The sequence below is a fragment of the Leopardus geoffroyi genome, chromosome A1 (genome assembly GCF_018350155.1).
Source record: "Leopardus geoffroyi isolate Oge1 chromosome A1, O.geoffroyi_Oge1_pat1.0, whole genome shotgun sequence".
Lineage (NCBI taxonomy): Eukaryota > Metazoa > Chordata > Mammalia > Carnivora > Felidae > Leopardus > Leopardus geoffroyi.
The window spans coordinates 142,823,105-142,841,246 of NC_059326.1; the positions used below are offsets into that span (position 1 = coordinate 142,823,105).

The 18,142-nt window shown below is 42.1% G+C and overlaps 1 protein-coding gene across 2 annotated transcripts in view; it reads right to left on the reverse strand.

Annotated features, from left to right (window-relative positions):
* ARSB (arylsulfatase B) overlaps positions 1 to 18,142 on the reverse strand; it is a 169,639-nt gene that overhangs the window by 124,303 nt on the left and 27,194 nt on the right. For both annotated transcript variants that reach the window (XM_045496480.1, XM_045496489.1), the window contains exon 4: positions 17,245 to 17,452. In XM_045496480.1, coding sequence (XP_045352436.1) covers positions 17,245 to 17,452 — 208 coding nt within the window. The remainder of the gene's footprint in view (positions 1 to 17,244; positions 17,453 to 18,142) is intronic.

The window sequence follows — 18,142 nt, forward strand, 5'->3', positions numbered from 1 at the left end:
CATTGTCCTGTAATACCAATATTTAAAATGACTCTTCTTTTCCAAATATGTTTCTTACTTCTTACTCTTCACATATTGTGTACATACATGAGAGGGACAAGGATGCACTGATCATTATTACGGACCTTGCAAACATACTTTCACGGTTCTACGTACACATTAACGTGTTCAAGTCCTGACTTACTTCAGAAAGCCAACACTGGCTGCCTGGCTGGGGTCTCCCAGGAAGAGGCCGTTTATGTCTGCTCCTTTCTGAACCCTTAGAGTTGGAGCATTTTTTTAACATAATCCATCATTTCTTTTTCCTTTACAATTCCCAGCAGGATCCCTCGTTGATGGTTACACAGACTGTGCACAAATCCACAGGAACACGGTCTCTGCATTCAGTGCAACAAGTGATCTTGCTGAAGCTCCAAAACCAATTAGTGCTTCAAGACTTGAGAAAATATTATCAACAAAGGGACAGACACCCAAGGAAAAAAGTAAATAAATTCCTGCAGAGGAAATAAATGCCATTGGTTTTCAGTCATACACTGCAAGAAGTCTGACTGAATTCCTTAAGAATATGAGCTGACAAAGCAGAGAGAATGTGATAACGAAGGTTCCCACCAACTTTGCCTCCAAGAAGCTGGCAAGGATGCCTAAATCCTTTTTATCACTATTGGGAGGAAGGGAATATTACCAAGATCGAGACCTCAATTCTTCCTTACCTCTCTTAGCTCTCTGAACATTTTATAAATAACTGTAATATTAAACAAAGCACAGTGTAGAATTTAACAAAAAGGAGTACTCCTAAAAATGAGACACACCTCCAAACTTTCAGAACAGCATGCTCTACTGTGAACAAAAGATGCTTTTGTACTCACAGAGCCATGTGATACGGTGAATACAGTAGCTGGAGTGGAAAGCAAAAGATCTACATTTTCAAACCATTTTAGTTACTCGTCACTTGTGCTTCTCAACAAATGACCTCTCTGTGATTATGTCTCTATTTACAAAAAGGTGATGATTACTTCTAATCTACCCCAGAGAGTTAGAGAAGATAGCACAGCTCTGCCACAAAGGATATTTTTAAAGACCTTAGAAACAACAGCACCCTGACGGACGACGTTAGTAATGGGGGAAGCTATGCAAGTACAGGGGTAGGCGGTATACGGGAAATTTCCGTACCTCCCTCTCAATTTTGCTGCCGACCTAAAATGCTCTACAAAAATACGACAAAATCTTTTTTTTAAAAAGGCTTCTTTTCAGGAAGAGATTATTTCTATTTTATGGAGAAATACTTTACTAATAGGGAACTTGTCCAAAATAAACTTTATCATCTCAAAAAGGAAAAAGATTGCTGGAAATGGATACAGCAGTCTTGAGAGTATCTTTGATCTATATAAATACAAATGATGAAAATTTCAGGGAAAATATTTACGCAATATGGACATGTTGATCCAGGATCCCCACAATCCTGTTTGTTGTGTGTTGTAACGATACTTCTTCCGACGCTGAGGAGTAAGTGCTATCATATCATAGCAAACAAAGATAGTTTGGGCTTTCCCTATAGTTGGAAAGGCTTTCTTTCCCTCCTACCTCAGTCATGTTGCATTCTGCATTTATGAAATAACAATAGATATGATCAATGTTCTTGCCCCAGTGCCCTTCTGCATGCTGAACTCACTCGAGGTATACACTTCAAGTAATGAAACTACCTTCTTCTTTCTTTTTTTCTTTTTAACATTCCAACCCCAGATTATGCGACCAAGTTATCTCTTTCAGAGGCGTCACTGGGAGGCAATACCCTTATTTCAGTGATACTGTCAATGCTCAAAACTGTTACTGAATTTCCTTCAAAGTCAGTTGATGAGTCTCCTTAGCACAATGACCCCGGCTCCTGCTTTGTAGAACCTGACAGTCTACTCTGTGCTTTCCCATCTTAGCCGGATCATTAAGAGAGAAGACTTTCAATAAACAATCCCTGGGATACTCCCAAGAGGTAGGAGTTGCTATAATTATGAAGCTACTGTCTAGAGCGGCACTGTCCAATGGAAATATAATCTGAGCCACATAGGCAAAGATTTTCTAGTGGCCACATTTTAAAAAGAAACAGTTAAAATTAATTTTAGTAAATATTTTATTCAACTCAATATATCAAAAATATTATCATGTCAACATGTCATCAATATACAAAACACATTATTTTACAACCTTTTCTTACCAAGTCTTTGAAATTTGGTATTTTACACTTAACAGCACATCGCAATTCAAATTAGCTACACTTTACAGGCACAATAGCCACCTGTGGCTAGTGACCACCAGCTGGACAGCACAGATCTAGACTCCCGAATAATGAAAGCCAGTGCACTATTGAGTACTGGATTAACTGAAGGCTTCTTGACTTTTCTTAAACCCTTGAACTTGTGAGTAGATGACCATGATACAAGAAAGATGTTTATAACCCTGGGCAGAGTTTGGTATTAAAGAAAATCTCCTAACAATGGATGCCAGAAAACATGGAAATTAAAAGAAAAATGGTAAACACAGGTCCAGAGGCTCTTTCATCCACCAACAAGTCTGCCTCTGGTTAGCCTCTGACGCTACTCTAGCTTGGACAGGCTACATATGGTCTTTTCTCAAAGCTGGGAAAAGCCAGAGACAGCTTTGCAAGGGAGGGGTGCCCTTTGCCTAGCAAAAGCAGAACTCGTGATCGATCTAAGTTATCTAATGATTCACAACTCAAACATACTAAAAACAAAGGACTAGCATGGGGGCACAGGCCTGGGGAGCACAGGGAGCCAGAGGGGCTGGAGAAGCAGAGACTGGAATGTGGTAGGGCTTAGGACCAGCAGGTGAGGAAGAAAAGAAAACCAAAGACTCAGGAAGTGCCTCTGGAGACCCTTCATTCCATCTATTATCCTAGGAGACCAAGGCAGCCAGGCCTCCCTGCGTTCTCAGCAAGAGTGCAGACTCCACGCCCTGACCTAAGCACAGAGATAATTCATGTCTGTTGTGTGGGACAGAGGCAAATCCTATAGGGTTCCCCTCCTCCTTAGCGCTAACCACCATGAAAAGTTGCCATCACATCGGATATGCAGTGTCAGAGAGCCTGGGCCTCCAGCTGGCATTCTCAACAGCTAAGTAGAACACTCAGCCGGGTGGCCCCACCTCCCACATGACTCAAGAGGAACCCCAGCTCCTGCCTCAAGCTCTAAGTAAGGATTACTGGGTAATTTGGGGGGGGGGTGGGGGATGAATGGAGTTGATTCTTTACAGAATTTTTAATTCTTCCATTAAAGGATCAGGAGAAAAGAGTAGAAACCTGAGATTTTGGACTTTAAAAGATCCATAAATTGTATTCTGTTCCAAAATTTGCCCTTATTTGTTTTAGTAAGTGTTCTAAATTATTAACCAATTAAGTTGCTTATTTTTTCTTCCATACATGCAAGCAAAATTAACATTTCAAGAAGATATGTCCTGTTACACTATGGTTTTTATGTATCCCTTTGGACACCAATGGTAAGCCTGGGCTGGCCTAGTCACCGAGCCCACAACACATCTTGGCGCCCCTCTTCCTGCATGTCTGCTCATGCCTCTCCATGCCCAAAATGTCCTCCCCACTCTTTCCATTCACCTACTGATAACTCCCTGATCATTCAAGCACAGTTTAATTCTTATCCCATTTCTTCTATGAAGCCACTCCTGACACACACACCCCCCACCCTCCGCCATCCAGAGGCTCACTCCTCCAAGCTTCATCTCTCTATCTGTTCTACCCACATGACCTAGAAAGATGGCCTGTGCTGTTATATCTAGAACGCATGCACACATCTCCACCTGCAAGCATTTCATGAGTTCCACGCTAGATACTGAGCTGGACTAGTGGCTCCACATACTTGTTGTCCTCCTCCTGACCACCCACAGGCTACGTATTTCTTCTACACGAAGTGATTTTCAGCCTGGAGGTCGCAGAATAAACACAAGTCCTTCTAGGAGATGCGTCAGAGCTGCGGACGTGTGAAAGGGCTTTTTGAAACCATGTAGGTGCCTGACCTCCTTCCCATTCCCAATCCCAGGGGAATCTGAATTAAAGACCATTCCCATCGCAGTAGGTGTTCTTTAAGAGAGACCATATCTTGGGGCATCTGGGTGGCTCAGTCAGTTAACCATCCAACTTTGGTTCAGGTCACCATCTCAAGGTTCACAAGTTCGGGCCCTGCGTCAAGCTCTGCTGACAGCTCCAAGCCTGGAACCTGCTTCAGATTCTACGTCTCCCTCTCTCTCTGTGCCTTCCCTGCTCGTGCTCACATCAAACAAAATAGAGAGAGAGAGACCATATCTTACCTTCAGGTCTCCAGTACATTATCTCCAGGACCAGTACATTGTCTCAAATGAAAAACAGTCATCATGCTTTCTAATTGACTAATTCTTGTAACCAAAAAGCAACCTGATCTCTCCACCTGGTCGACCTGCTGATGACCACAATCTGCCACAGACACGACTCATGCCACTCCTTCAGGGAGTTCACCAATGTGAACTCTGTGTACTGCACATAGGGCACTCCTGGAGATGGGACTGTTAATGCCAACGCCCCGCCCCCCCACCCCCGCCCCACCACGCAGCCTGTTCTATTACCTGCAGATCTGAGAAGCACTTTCTAACATCAAATACGACACCAAAGTGGGATTTTAAAGTGGCTCCACAAAGCTGGTATTCTCAGTCCAAACACAGTACCCCCCTCTCCCCCCTCACCCCCATTTCTGTTACACTTTTGACTGATTTGTGTGTCTGTCTGTCAGAATATGTTACCAGATCACAAAGTATTTGAGGACAGAGGTCCAGCTTTTTTTTTTTTTTTTTTTTTTTTTGGTAGTCTCTATAGGCACGGATGTCATTTTTAAGGCATGTTCAAATTTTTGAGACAATCTTTATTTTTTTTAAAAATCCACACAAGTAGGAAAGTGCTCTGGGATGGAAATGAAAAAAAAAAAAATCACTGTACTTGAAACAGTCATCTTAGAGGAGGTTGATCAGATGTGGCCCATACTGTGAGAGAAAAATAGAGAAGAGATCCCAGAGATTACAGTTGGTTAAGAGTAAAAACTGCCAGAAAGAAATAAACCTGTGGTGCCAATAATCTCTGAAATATTTTCTCATTAAGAAAACATGAAAAAAGAGCCCCACAAGGTTAAGGGTCGTTCTGTAAGAAGGGAACAAACCTGGAAGGCAGAATTTCTGTATACCACGCTTTGTTGGTGCTTTGTACCTAACTGCCAAAGTCAGCAAGAGAGGCGATTGAGGTTTGTTCGAATATGTTTTTATTATTGTTGTTAGGCCTGGCAGGAGGATCTCATGCTTCTGAAAGCAGAGGCCATGCAGCCTGTCTGAGGCCAAGCACAGCGGGGCCATCTCCCACACAGAGCTTGGGCCCCGGTTCCCAGGCCCTGGCAGACAAGCAAGTCTCCATAACCCCGGGAAGGAAAGACAAGAGACTGTCCTCGGCTAAGAAAGGCCCTCAGACCAAGTTAGAGAAGCACAGCCGTCACTGTATAAAGCCAGAGTGGGGAGGAACTGAGACAGAGCACAGGCAAAAGCCCCGGAGCTCCCCATATTTTGAGTAAATGCCTCTTTTCAAATACAGTCCACACGCACGCATAGCAGTTTCCACCGCCTCCCAGAAGACCCCACACGTGCAGAGTAAAATGGGGAAGAATCAGACTGTTTGTGCTCTTTAGCAGTGAAAAGTTAGCCACGTTCCTTTTGGTTGTTGTTGTTTTCTTATACTCCTCCAGAGTAAACCCCCACGTTTACATTCTGGAAGATGTGAAATATAAAACTTACACAGCTTTTGTTTTTCAACTGAAATTATTGGCCCGCCTCTGAAACCTAAATTTGTATCTTCCATCTATTATTACCGACATCGGTTAAAAAAAATTCTAGACCAAAAATATGTGAAATGCAATCTACTTTAGGGGTGCCTGGGTGGCTTGGTCAGTTAAGCGTCTGACTTCCACTCAGGTAGTGGTCTCATAGTCTGTGGGTTCAAGCCCTGTGTCAGGCTCTGTGCTGGCAGCTCAGATCCCGGAGCGTGCTTCAGATTCTGTGTCTCCCTCTCTCTCTGCCCCTCTCCCAACTTCTGCTCTGTCTCTCTCTCAAAAAATAAACATTAGGGGCGCCTGGGTGGCGCAGTCGGTTAAGCGTCTGACTTCAGCCAGGTCACGATCTCGCGGTCCGTGAGTTCGAGCCCCGCGTCAGGCTCTGGGCTGATGGCTCGGAGCCTGGAGCCTGTTTCCGATTCTGTGTCTCCCTCTCTCTCTGCCCCTCCCCCGTTCATGCTCTGTCTCTCTCTGTCCCAAAAAAATAAATAAACGTTGAAAAAAAAAATTAAAAAAAAAACAAAACATTAAAAAAAAAAACTTAAAAAAAAAAAAGAAAAGAAATACAATCTACTTTCTGGGGATTCATAAACAAATCATTCCTAAACCATTCCGTCCCCTCTTTCACCCTCCAGCTGCCTGCTGTGTATTTGTCTCCACAGCTTGCGGTGACCTGACTGTATATCAGCCCCTTCCTCCTGCTGACTGTGGTTCCCACATGACTGTTTCCATACAGAGTCTGCTTTCACCTTGCTTTATCCTCCAGAGCAGCCTGTCCACCTAACACCCCTCTCCCCTTCCCAGGGAGTTTTGCCTCCAACGAGTTTGGAGAGGAGTATAATATAAGAAATGGATCCATCTTAAACGTGGCCTCCAAAAATGGAATGAAAAAAATAAGGAGAAAGTAAATCCAAACCAATTGGAAAGCTTCTTGCAGTTTAGTCAATAAATATGCTCAGTTCACTATGCATCTTCCATTACTCATAAACTCAGGGAAAGAAAGCTTCTCGTAGAAGTACGAAAATAGGGGCACCTGGGTGGTGCAACTGGCTAGCCTTCCAACTCTTAATCTTGGCTCAGATCATGATCTCACGGTTTGTGAGTTTGAGCCCCACATCAGGCTCTGCAGTGATGGTGCGGAGCCTGCTTGGGATTCTCTCTCTCCTTCTCTCTACCCCTCCCCCACTTGTGCACGCTTGCTGGCTCTCTCTCCCTCTCTCAAAATAAATAAATAAACTTAAAAAACATTTTTTAAGTATAAAGATTACCTCATGTTTTTCAAGCTAAAAAGCTCAAATGTCAATAATAGAGTATTATATTATAGCATATAATAAGCAGTATAATAAAACTTTGAATATCTATCCGATAAACTTAGGGAATAAGAAGCATCTTTGCCTTAGACTCTGAGCTTATGGGTTTAATGGTTTGTCACAGAGAATACAAACACAAGATCGTTCTGGGGGGACTTTAAAACGTATTGGTTGGGGCGCCTGGGTGGCTCAGTCGGTTAAGCGTCCGACTTCAGCTCAGGTCACGATCTCATGGTCTGTGAGTTCAAGCCCCACGTCGGGCTCTGGGATGATTGCTCAGAGCGTGGAGCCTGCTTCGGATTCTGTGTCTCCCTCTCTCTCTGCCCCTCCCCCGTTCATGCTCTGTCTCTCTCTGTCCCAAAAATAAATAAATGTTAAAAAAAATAAATTTTAAAAAGTATTGGTTATCATTTTTCTCTCAATAAAATAATCAACAAATCTATATGATTATTACTATTGTTAATAATACTTTCAGGTGATCCAACACGCTTTGAACATGGACATTAACATATCAAGTCTAAAGAGGTATAATGGATTAATGACTTCTGGCTGGGGAAAAGATCATGCTAGTCTCATAGTTTTGAACCATGTGTTCTTATTTCCCTCCGTGGTAGATGTGTTCAATAAAGGTATAATTACAAAGAGAAAGGGGCGCCTGGGTGGCTCCGTCAGTTGAGCGACCGATTTCGGCTCAGGTCATGATCTCACGGTTTGTGGGTTCGAGCCCCGCGTCAGGCTCTGTGCTGACAGCTCAGAGCCTGGAGCCTGCTTCGGAGTCTGTGTCTCCCTCTCTCTGCCCCTCCTCACTCATGCTCTGTCTGTGTCTCAGAAATAAATAAACATTAAAAAATTAAAAAAAAAAAAAGAATTGCAAAGAGAAAGACAGAGTGGACACACTGTATGACTTATCCCCTCAGCAGGTTTTCCTTCGCTTTGTCAGAAATGGATTTAAGTGTTCAAAGAACCTAGTGAGATTGGTATGCGAGCAGTCAGATGACTTTATTCCTGGCACAGACTTTCTATAATATTTATAAGTGTGCCAACTGCATAAGCGCGTCTGAACTGTGAAGGAGACCTCCATTTGCCAGTACCAGTCTCTAAGAATATTCAATATATGAGGATGACATGAGATTTACGGGAATTCGTTAAGATTCTTTACTGCTCTGTTTAAGATACTAAATTCCATAGAATTTTGTGAAAGCTCAGGTAATAAATGTTAAAAGTTGAGGCTCTGTAATACGTTGCACTGTTCAAGTAGAAACGTTCTGTTGAACGGGCTCCCGGCAGTGTTCCTCGATGGTGGCACTGCTGACACCCGTGTCAGGACACTTCTCCACCATGCATGGCTGGCCTCGGCACCGCAGGGGCCTGTCCTTCAGAGGACTTCACCTTCAAGTCACGGTGACAACCACAACCGTCTCTGCACATTTCTAAACACTGTTGCAGAGCCCCAGCCCAGTCTCAAGTGACCCACAGACCTACTGCTATGGGGACCACGTGGGCACTCTGGCCACTCCCCCAGCTCTCTGCAAATGCATCCCACTGCCAACAGAAGGGACGTCTCCATCCAAGGCTGTTGCCGACGCTGGCAAAAGGTCTGAAAACAAAGAATGCCAGAACGATCGACTCTCCCAGTAACAAGAACTCTTAAGATAACTGGTCCAAGCTCTCCTGCGTATTTCTTCAATCTGCCCTTTCATCACCGTCAATTTCCCCTGCCTTTCTTCAGCGCCTCCTAATCCTCCAACCTCCTTCACTGTCACAGCCTCCTAAAAGGTATGCCTGCCTCCAACTATGCTCCACATCAATCTTAAAATGAAAATCTGATCCTGCCTCAAACCTGTCAATGCCTCCCTACAGCTTTCAACGTACCTTCGAGATTCCTTCCTGCAGATGCACGGACTCCCCTGCCATGTTCTCCAGCCTCACCCCTGGCCGTTCTCCATCCTGCACTCTGGGCTCTAGCCCCACTGAACCTCCTACAGAACTGCTCTCTCCTCTTTGCCCTTCATCACGTTTCTCTTTCAGAGCTGAGTATGCTGTCCAATCCCTTTCCCACCTGCACACTGTTTATCGGGCCAACTCATTCCCAACCTTTAAATCTCAGAAAGCCTTCCCAGATCGCTGGGCTCTGGTCGGCACTCCTACATTGTACACACAATACCGTGGGCTGCATCGAAACACACGTCCGCTGCATCATGATGATACATTTGCTTGTCTGCCTCGCTAGACTGAGCTTCCCAAGGCCTGGCATTACATCCTGTTTATTTCTATCTACAATAAGAGGCATAGTGAATAAATGAATGATCAGCCAACCTGCATTCACTAGATAATGTAACTGAGGCTACAGTCTACGTAACTAACTGGCAGGAAAGCTGATCATATCCTATCAGAGAGGGATTCGAAGGGTCATCTTTGTACAAAGATAACAGAGTATTATGTTTGTAATGAGACAAGCAGTTTTGTTAACAGCAAGAATAATCACACATTGTAAAAAGACTGGCATTAATCTATCAAGGTTGTAATTATATGTAGTAAGGGCACGGGGCCATCGTGCACCTGGGTGGCTCAGTTGGTTGAGTGACCAACTCTTGGTTTCAGCTCAGGTCATGATCTCACATTTCACGAGTTCAAGCAGTGAATCAGGCTCTGCGCCGACAACACAGAGCCTGCTTGGGATTCTGTGTCTCCCTCTCTCTCTGCGCCTCCCTCTCGCTCTCTCTGTCTCTCAAAATAAACTTTGAAAAATTGTTTAAACATATGTGTAGGTAAGGAAAAAAAATAAAATAAAGTGTCCAGGAGTGCCCGGGTGGTTTAGTCAGTTAAGTGTCCGACTTCAGCACAGGTCATGATCTCCCGGCTCGGGAGTTCGAGTTCCACGTCAAGCTCTGTGCTGACAGCTCGGAGCCTGGAGCCTGCTTCGGATTCTGTGTCTCCCTCTCTCTCTGCCCCTCCCCTGCTCACACTCTACCTCTGTCTCTCTCTCAGTCTCTCAAAAATAAATAAACATTAAAAAAATTTTTTTAAAGATGTTTTCTTCTTAAAATAAAGTATCCATTTCAGCAACATTTTAGTACAGTCACAATGTCATGCACCCATGTCCTCAGAGATTGCATTTTTTTTTCAACGTTTATTTATTTTTTGGGGGACAGAGAGAGACAGAGCATGAACGGGGGAGGGGCAGAGAGAGAGGGAGACACAGAATCCGAAACAGGCTCCAGGCTCTGAGCCATCAGCCCAGAGCCCGACATGGGGCTCGAACTCACGGACCGCGAGATCGCGACCTGGCTGAAGTCGGACGCTTAACCGACTGTGCCACCCAGGCACCCCATGAGATTGCATTTTTTAACAAACTCCCCACTGCTTCAGGTGGTCCCCAGGTGGCAAACTATGAACAACCACCTCAAGTGTTCTGATAACGATAATAAGGAATGAGAAGACTTGTGGATCACCCTCAGATTATAAAAGGAGATTTAAGAAAAAAAAGTTAGCTTTCCCAAACATCTAAACCTAAAAAACATATGCCTTTGCCTCTCTCTTTCACTAAATGAAGCTAGTTTATTTCAGTGGTTTTTTTTTTAAGTTTATTTCTTTATTTTGAGAGAGAGAGAGAGCAAGAGCACACAAGTAGGGGAGGGGCAGAGAGAAGGAAAAACAGAATCCCAAACAGGCTCTACACCATCAGCACAGAGCCCAATGCGGGGTTTGAACTCACCAACCATGAGATCATGACCTGAGCCGAGATCAAGAGTTGGACGCTTAACCGACTGAGCCACCCAGACACCCCTTCCCTTTTATCAATGCTCTCTCTCTCACTCTCTCTCTGTCTCTGTCTCTGTCTCTCTGTCTCTCTCTCTGTTTTGGTCTCTCCCTATCTGTCTCCTTCTTGACACCTGCCCTGTACCTAGTCTGCTCTAAGAATTTTCTTTTTTTATTTAAAAAAAATTTTTTTTTACATGTATTTATTTTTGAGAGACAGACAGAGACAGAGCACAAGTGGGGGAGGGACAGAGATAGAAGGAGACACAGAATTGGAAGAAGGCTCCAGGCTCTGAGCTGTCAGCGCAGAGCCCAATGTGGGGCTTGAACTCACGAACCATGAGATCATGACCTGAGCCAAGATCACAAGTCAGATGCTGAACCAACTGCACCACCCAGGCACCCCTATTTCAGGGTTTCTTATACTAATGGATTCAACATTTATTTGTTTGGACGTACCCAGTATTTTGATGCCTACAAAGTAGGGCAGTGCTAAGCAAAGTCAAGTGGGAAATCTGGAAGAAATGAATCACCACTCTAAAATCAGCCAGACCCGGGCCCTGTTTCCTTGGGTTTTAATCACATTATTATAGCACATTATTAAATTTTACTTCAGGCAATGAAACTGTCAGTGAACACAGAAAAAGTCTCCAGAGGAAGAAGTGCAGTAAGGTTTCTCCTTAGAGTCAAACTCTCATCAATATGTAAGTGAAACTGGTTATTCTGTTAAGAGTTAATATAAATATATAATAGTTGCATGAAGATGTTAAGATCCATCACCGCTTTCTCTTCAAGGCTTTAGAATCAGTTTCCCTAGTTTTAACTCATGATCTAGTCCCTCCAGAGTTGACTCTAATTTTAGCCCATTTTACTCCGGGTCAGACTTCGGTGAAGATTCCTGGAGTTTGGCAACTATAAAGATCGGCATGGTGATAGAAGCTCAGGTTAAAATGGTATCTTCTTATCAGCCACTAGCATGGCTTCTCTTAAATGATATCCTACTAAAATAACAGACACAGAATACGAGGAGTAATAGCATGTTGTGATGAGTTAGAATAAGATGAAAACTTCTCACAATGTGAGAAACCAGGACTGACTGGCAACCTGTTGTACCCAAGAGAATCTCGGAGACACTTCCACAATCAGTAAGGCCAAAGAAGCTGGGCTGAAGACACGAGGGCTGGCAAACCCTGTTTGCCTCATGACACAGAGCCAGTCCACCTACCTGAAAAGAGGCAGGAAGGCAGCCTGGGAGGGGACCGCACTAATTTTTTATGTGATCAGAGAATTATTACTTCCTCCCTTTCTCGTATGCAGTTACAGGTCACATGTCCCAGAAAACAATGAGTAGGAGAAGAAAAGTGTCTGACAGTGGGGCACACTGTACCCTGGGAAATGCCCCTGGAGTAAAGTCCTGAAGGTGTGGAGATAGAAAAAGTCCCGGCTGTGCAAGCTGGGGTTCTTTTAGCTGTCCAAGAACCAGGTGGCCAAAGAGAGGGAAATGTCAAGTACATCATTCAGGTTTACTCAATGCCTAAAGGCCACTGACCTCAAACTATAGGCTTGAGAAGGAATTAACCAAGAAACAGTGACCCGAGGCCAAGAGATGGCCACGTACTCTGTGTGGAAAGATTCTTCACTGCTTATACTGAGAGGAAGAATATATAGCTGATAATGATTTACAGTGAAAATGAAGATTTTAGCCAAGGTCTATTCAGGAAGATTCAGGAGAAACATAGGTTCTATGAACAGAAATGTAGAAAGCCAAAAGTAGAGACAAGGGACAATCGGAGGAGCTAAAAAGAAAAGAAGATGTGACGCAAAAGCCTAATCAATTCCGGCCAATAGGTGCTGACGTCAAGTAGATCTGCGCTTAAACTCTGGCTCTTCCATTTGTTAGATGTGTGGCCCTCTGAATTCACTCAGGCTGCTCTAACAAAATACCACAGACCAGGTGGCTTATAAACAACAGAAATATCCTTCTCACAGTTCTGGAGGCTGGAAAGACCAAGATCAAAGCACCAGTGTGGTCACCTAGTGAAGGCCCTCTTGCTGATTCACAGCTGGTTTCCTCTTGCTGTGTCTCCGCATGGAGGAAGAGGCTAGGGACCTCTCTGGGGTGGCTTTTATAAAAGTACAAATCCCATTCATGAGGGCTCTACCCTTCCTTGTAACCCAACCACCTCCCAAAGGCCCACCTTCTAACCATCACATGTGAATTCTGGGTAGACACATTCAGACCATAAGAGTAGCTTTGGACAAATCACTTAACCTCTTTAAATTTTGGTTTCTTCACGTGCAAAATGGGGGTAAAGAAACCTACTTTGCGAGGTCGCTTTGAGCTTTAATGCTAACAACATGACCAACGATGAGAAAGTAGAGGGAAGGCTCTAGAACAGGGCCTTATAGTCATTATTATTACTAATGAGCTTTGAAGAAAAGGGAACTGACTGAGGCAAAGAAAGGACCACAGGAAACTAAAAACATAATCAATAATAATCAACATTGGGGAATCTAAAGAACAGAAGCCGAGATGCAACAATGTCTAACTGGTGTTTGCAGGGGAGATCCAGAAGACTGAGAAAAGGGACAGAAAACTGAAAATAATGACAAAAAAGCTGAATCAGTGATTCAACCTATTAATTGAAGCTATTTTTTGAGAAATAAATCGAGCAGAACAAAAGCAATAAGCTAAAATATGCACAAGGAAAACTTCCAGAGTGAAAAATAATCCCAGCATGCAGATCAAAGGGCTCATATATTTCAAGCAAAATTAATTTTTAAATATTTTAAAGACCTACACCTACATGTAATTCAGCAAAAAATTTAAACTATGGAGAAAATTAAAAAAAAAAAAATCCTCCAAAAAAGGTTCCAAGGACCAGCTGAACCAGAGAGATCTTTCAAACAATCTGTAAACTGTTCCAGAGCATTAAAAAAAAAATAATAAATAAAGGAAAAACCATCCAAATTATTTTTGAAGTGAGCACAACTGAGACAACAAAACCGACAGGGTAGAGAAGAAGCCACCAACCCCACTTTCACTTCTTTTTTTTTTTTCTTTTCTTTTCTTTTTTTTTTCTTTTCTTTTTTTTTTTCTTTTTATTTTTTTTTTTAATTTTTTTAAACGTTTATTTATTTTTGAGACAGAGAGAGACAGAGCATGAACAGGGGAGGGGCAGAGAGAGAGAGGGAGACACAGAATCTGAAACAGGCTCCAGGCTCTGAGCTGTCAGCACAGAGCCCGACGCGGGGCTTGAACTCACGGACCGTGAGATCATGACCTGAGCCGAAGTCCGACGCTTAACCAACCACCCAGGCGCCCCCCCACTTTCACTTCTGAATTGATATAAAAGTCCTAAATAAAACCCTAGCAAACTGAATTCAGCAGTCTAATAAAAATTTATATACACATGATCACATTGGATTTAGCCCCAAAAAGCAAAGACGACCCCAGACCAATTCATCCATTAACATACCATAGTGTTAAAATATAAGGCAGCCTTATTATAAGGTAATCCCCATTATTTCATCGCAAAGCTTCAAAAAAAATTTTTTGGCAACTTGAATAAGTAATACGTTGTGGGTGTTTATGAAATGATCAACTATTTAAAATTTAATTATGTAAACACATTTGAAATCATATAATAAAAGATCTTCAAATACTGCTTTTTCCAACTGCCACATATCATGAAAAAATATTATTACAGCTCTTCCCATGAATACTTGACAGCAATATCCATTGTCACAGGAGCCACTCTGAGATATTTAAGTTTTCCAGAGGAAAACTTCTGTCTGAGCACTTTTCTCTCTACATACGATAACATTAATCCATATATATTTTCATGTCAAGAAATCATTTATCCTTAAATTGTATAATTAAGATCTCTACAACAAAGGCTTGTTTTATAAACTTATAACTTTCAGTTCTTACAAGTGTGAGGTCATTTCCCGGGAATAATTACTAAATGGTATTAAACGCCTTGGCCTCCTTTTTTTATTGATTCTTTCTAGTGACCTCCATAAGCATTCAATTCCAGAGCTGATTAAAGTGCTTTACCAGGCTGTTCAAAATAAAGTAAACTAAGAAGACTCTCAAGTATAAGATGCCTCCCCTTTTTCTGAAAAGGGTAAATTTGGGGGGTTGAGGGGGCGACACATGTTATCCTATGGTCAACCCTTTTCACAGGAGGGCATACTTAGAAAATGAGAGTACTATTTGTATAGCACTAAAGCAACTGAACGACACTACTCCTGGCCATGCCCAGCTTCCTCAACGGATCAATACTGCAACAAACCATGGGGAAAGGTCTGCTATATCATGAGGTCCAATAAGAACATCCAGGTCATCATCTGCATCATCTCAGAGGCAGGAGCCTGCAGTGGAGCCAAAAAGGTTGCTGCCTGGCTCTGCCTGGCTGTGTGGCCTTGGAGAGGTTACTTGGCCTCTCTGTGCTTCAGTTCTCACATCAGCATGATGGAATAATAACAATCCCCAGAGAATTATTGTAAGAATTAACTGAGCTAACTCATATAAAGCACTTTGAACTCTGTCCTACACATAGTAAGCCCTCAATAAATGCCAGATTCAATACCAATGCCTAGTTAAAAGCAATACAAAACGGCTCTTAAAAAAAAAAAAACTGTAAAAAAAAAACCAAACAACTGTGAATAGAATACCCAGATTAATTCCTCAACATGTCACTTTGCACACCTCACATAGTCACTGTACAGTAAAAAATCACCAGAATACAAGTCCTGTCCTCACCCTTGGGAGTTTCCAATCAAATTTTTAGGTTTCAGCCAAGGATCACTGGGGATTTGAGAAAGCCTCTTTCATGAAAGACAGCCCAAAAAAGATACAAATGACCTTAGAAGGAAGAGAGGTAACGGTGGGAGTACAAGCAAACTTAAAAATATATGTATGGGTTCACATATATACACATATACAAGCATATGTAGGTGTATACACACATCTACATACACACTCACACCTACATAAAATGAATAGTTAAAAGCATAGGCTTTGGTGAAGGAAATTATTACATATAAAGTAAAAAGAGAACTTTATAAAACAGGAATTATCAGAAAATAAGAAAGAGTTCTTGATGATTAAAAAAATGTGGGGCGCCTGGGTGGCGCAGTCGGTTAAGCGTCCGACTTCAGCCAGGTCACGATCTCGCGGTCCGTGAGTTCGAGCCCCGCGTCGGGCTCTGGGCTGATGGCTCAGAGCCTGGAGCCTGTTTCCGATTCTGTGTCTCCCTCTCTCTCTGCCCCTCCCCCGTTCATGCTCTGTCTCTCTCTGTCCCAAAAATAAATAAAAAAACGTTGAAAAAAAAAATTAAAAAAAAAAATGTGGTGGTTGCAACACATTTAATAGAAAAGATTACAAAATAATAAGGAAATTTCCCAAATAGTAGAAGAAAAATAAAGAAAATAGCAGAGAAAAAAAAAAAAAAAACTAAGAAAATTAGAGTATTGATCCAATATCGAAATAACAGGAGTTTTATAAAGAAAGAATAGGAGAAAGGTAGGCTGAAGGGCCAAAAAATTCTGAAATAAATAATACAAGAAAACTTCCCATAAAAAAAGCATCTTCATTTTCAGATACAAAGTGCTCTCTGAGTACTCAGCATGATGGACAAACCAAGATCTATTACTATAGCACATTGTAGGGAAATTTTAGAAAACCATGTCTAACGAGAGGAAGGAAACATCACATACATAACAAATGAGGAATCAGAAAGGCATTGCCATAATGAAAACTATTTTCAAAAACCTTCTTTTTTTTCTGTAATCAACATGTATGAATTTTATTGTCAGAAAACAATCTTAATACAAAAAAAAACAAAATCCATACTTGGAGACTCTAGCCTAGATTTAAATGGCTCCATTTCTAATCTGTCTTCTTAATGTCACAATCTGTCTCTACACTGATACAGAACTGCTCTTGTCAGAAGTTCTATTCACAGAGGATGCCCAGGCTGGAGAGACCGCCTGAGAACAAGCCACTCCAGGAATCCAGTACCCAGCTGCCCTGCATATGAGTGATGTCCGCTCATACTTACTCAGGTGGTGAGAGCGTGCTTTCAAGCATTCTCCCAGAATATTTTGACATCTGAAGGAAGAGGGGGAAGACCCATAATTCTTTCCTTAGACCCATTTTTCTACCCATTATTATCATGTCTCCGTTCTTGCAGTTAACATTTATTTTAATAAGGTACTGCTAAATGCTCCAATTTGTCTTCATTCCATTTATCGAACACCATGTCCTCGGCTTTGCCAAGAGATGATTTTCCTATTGACAGACTTACCTGTGGAGAAGATGAACACCGTGTTGTTCCAGAGCCCGTGGCTTTTTAAGGCTGCCGTGACATTTCCCACTGCTTCATCCATAAGAGACACCATTCCTGCATAGTAATGCCTATTCTTATCTTGGATAAAGTCGTAGGGTTTCAGGTACTCCTCAGGGACCTGAAGGGGTTCGTGGACAGACTGAAGAGCAAGGTAGAGAAACAGAGGCTGGAAAGAAAGTTTGTGCAAATCAGTTGAGAGGGCATGGAAACATTAAACAGAGACAGAAGTCCAGATTTATCAGTCAATAAAAGTAATATTAAGACAACCCACAGAATGGCTTGAAAATGTTTGTAAATCATACATCTGATAAAGGACTTGTACCCCGAATATACAGAAAACTCTTACAACTCAATAATAAAAGGCAATTAACCTATTAGAAGATGGGCAAAAAATGAATGGACATTTCTTCAAAGAAGACATGCAAATGGCCAATAAGCACCTGAAAAGATACTCAAAAGATGCCAGGAGCTGTAGGGAGTGGGGGTGGGGGGGAGAGGAATGGGGAGTGATTGCTAATAGGTATGAAGTTTCTTTTTGGAATGATGAAAATGTTTTAACTTCAGATTGTCATGATGTTTGCACATCTCTGTGAATTTACTATTGAAATGTATACTTTAATTGGGTAAATTTTATGGTATGTGAAATATTAACATCAATAAAGATGTTAAAAATGCAACAAAAGACACAAGACAAAAAAATTCAAAACAAAAGCTTGAGTTCTAAAATGACCTAGAAGACTCTGATCTAAACAAATAATAATAATACCAATAATAACAACTATATATGAAATGTTGTCTATGTGCTAGACATTATGATACTGATTTACATATTCTGTCTCATGTAATACTCAAATCC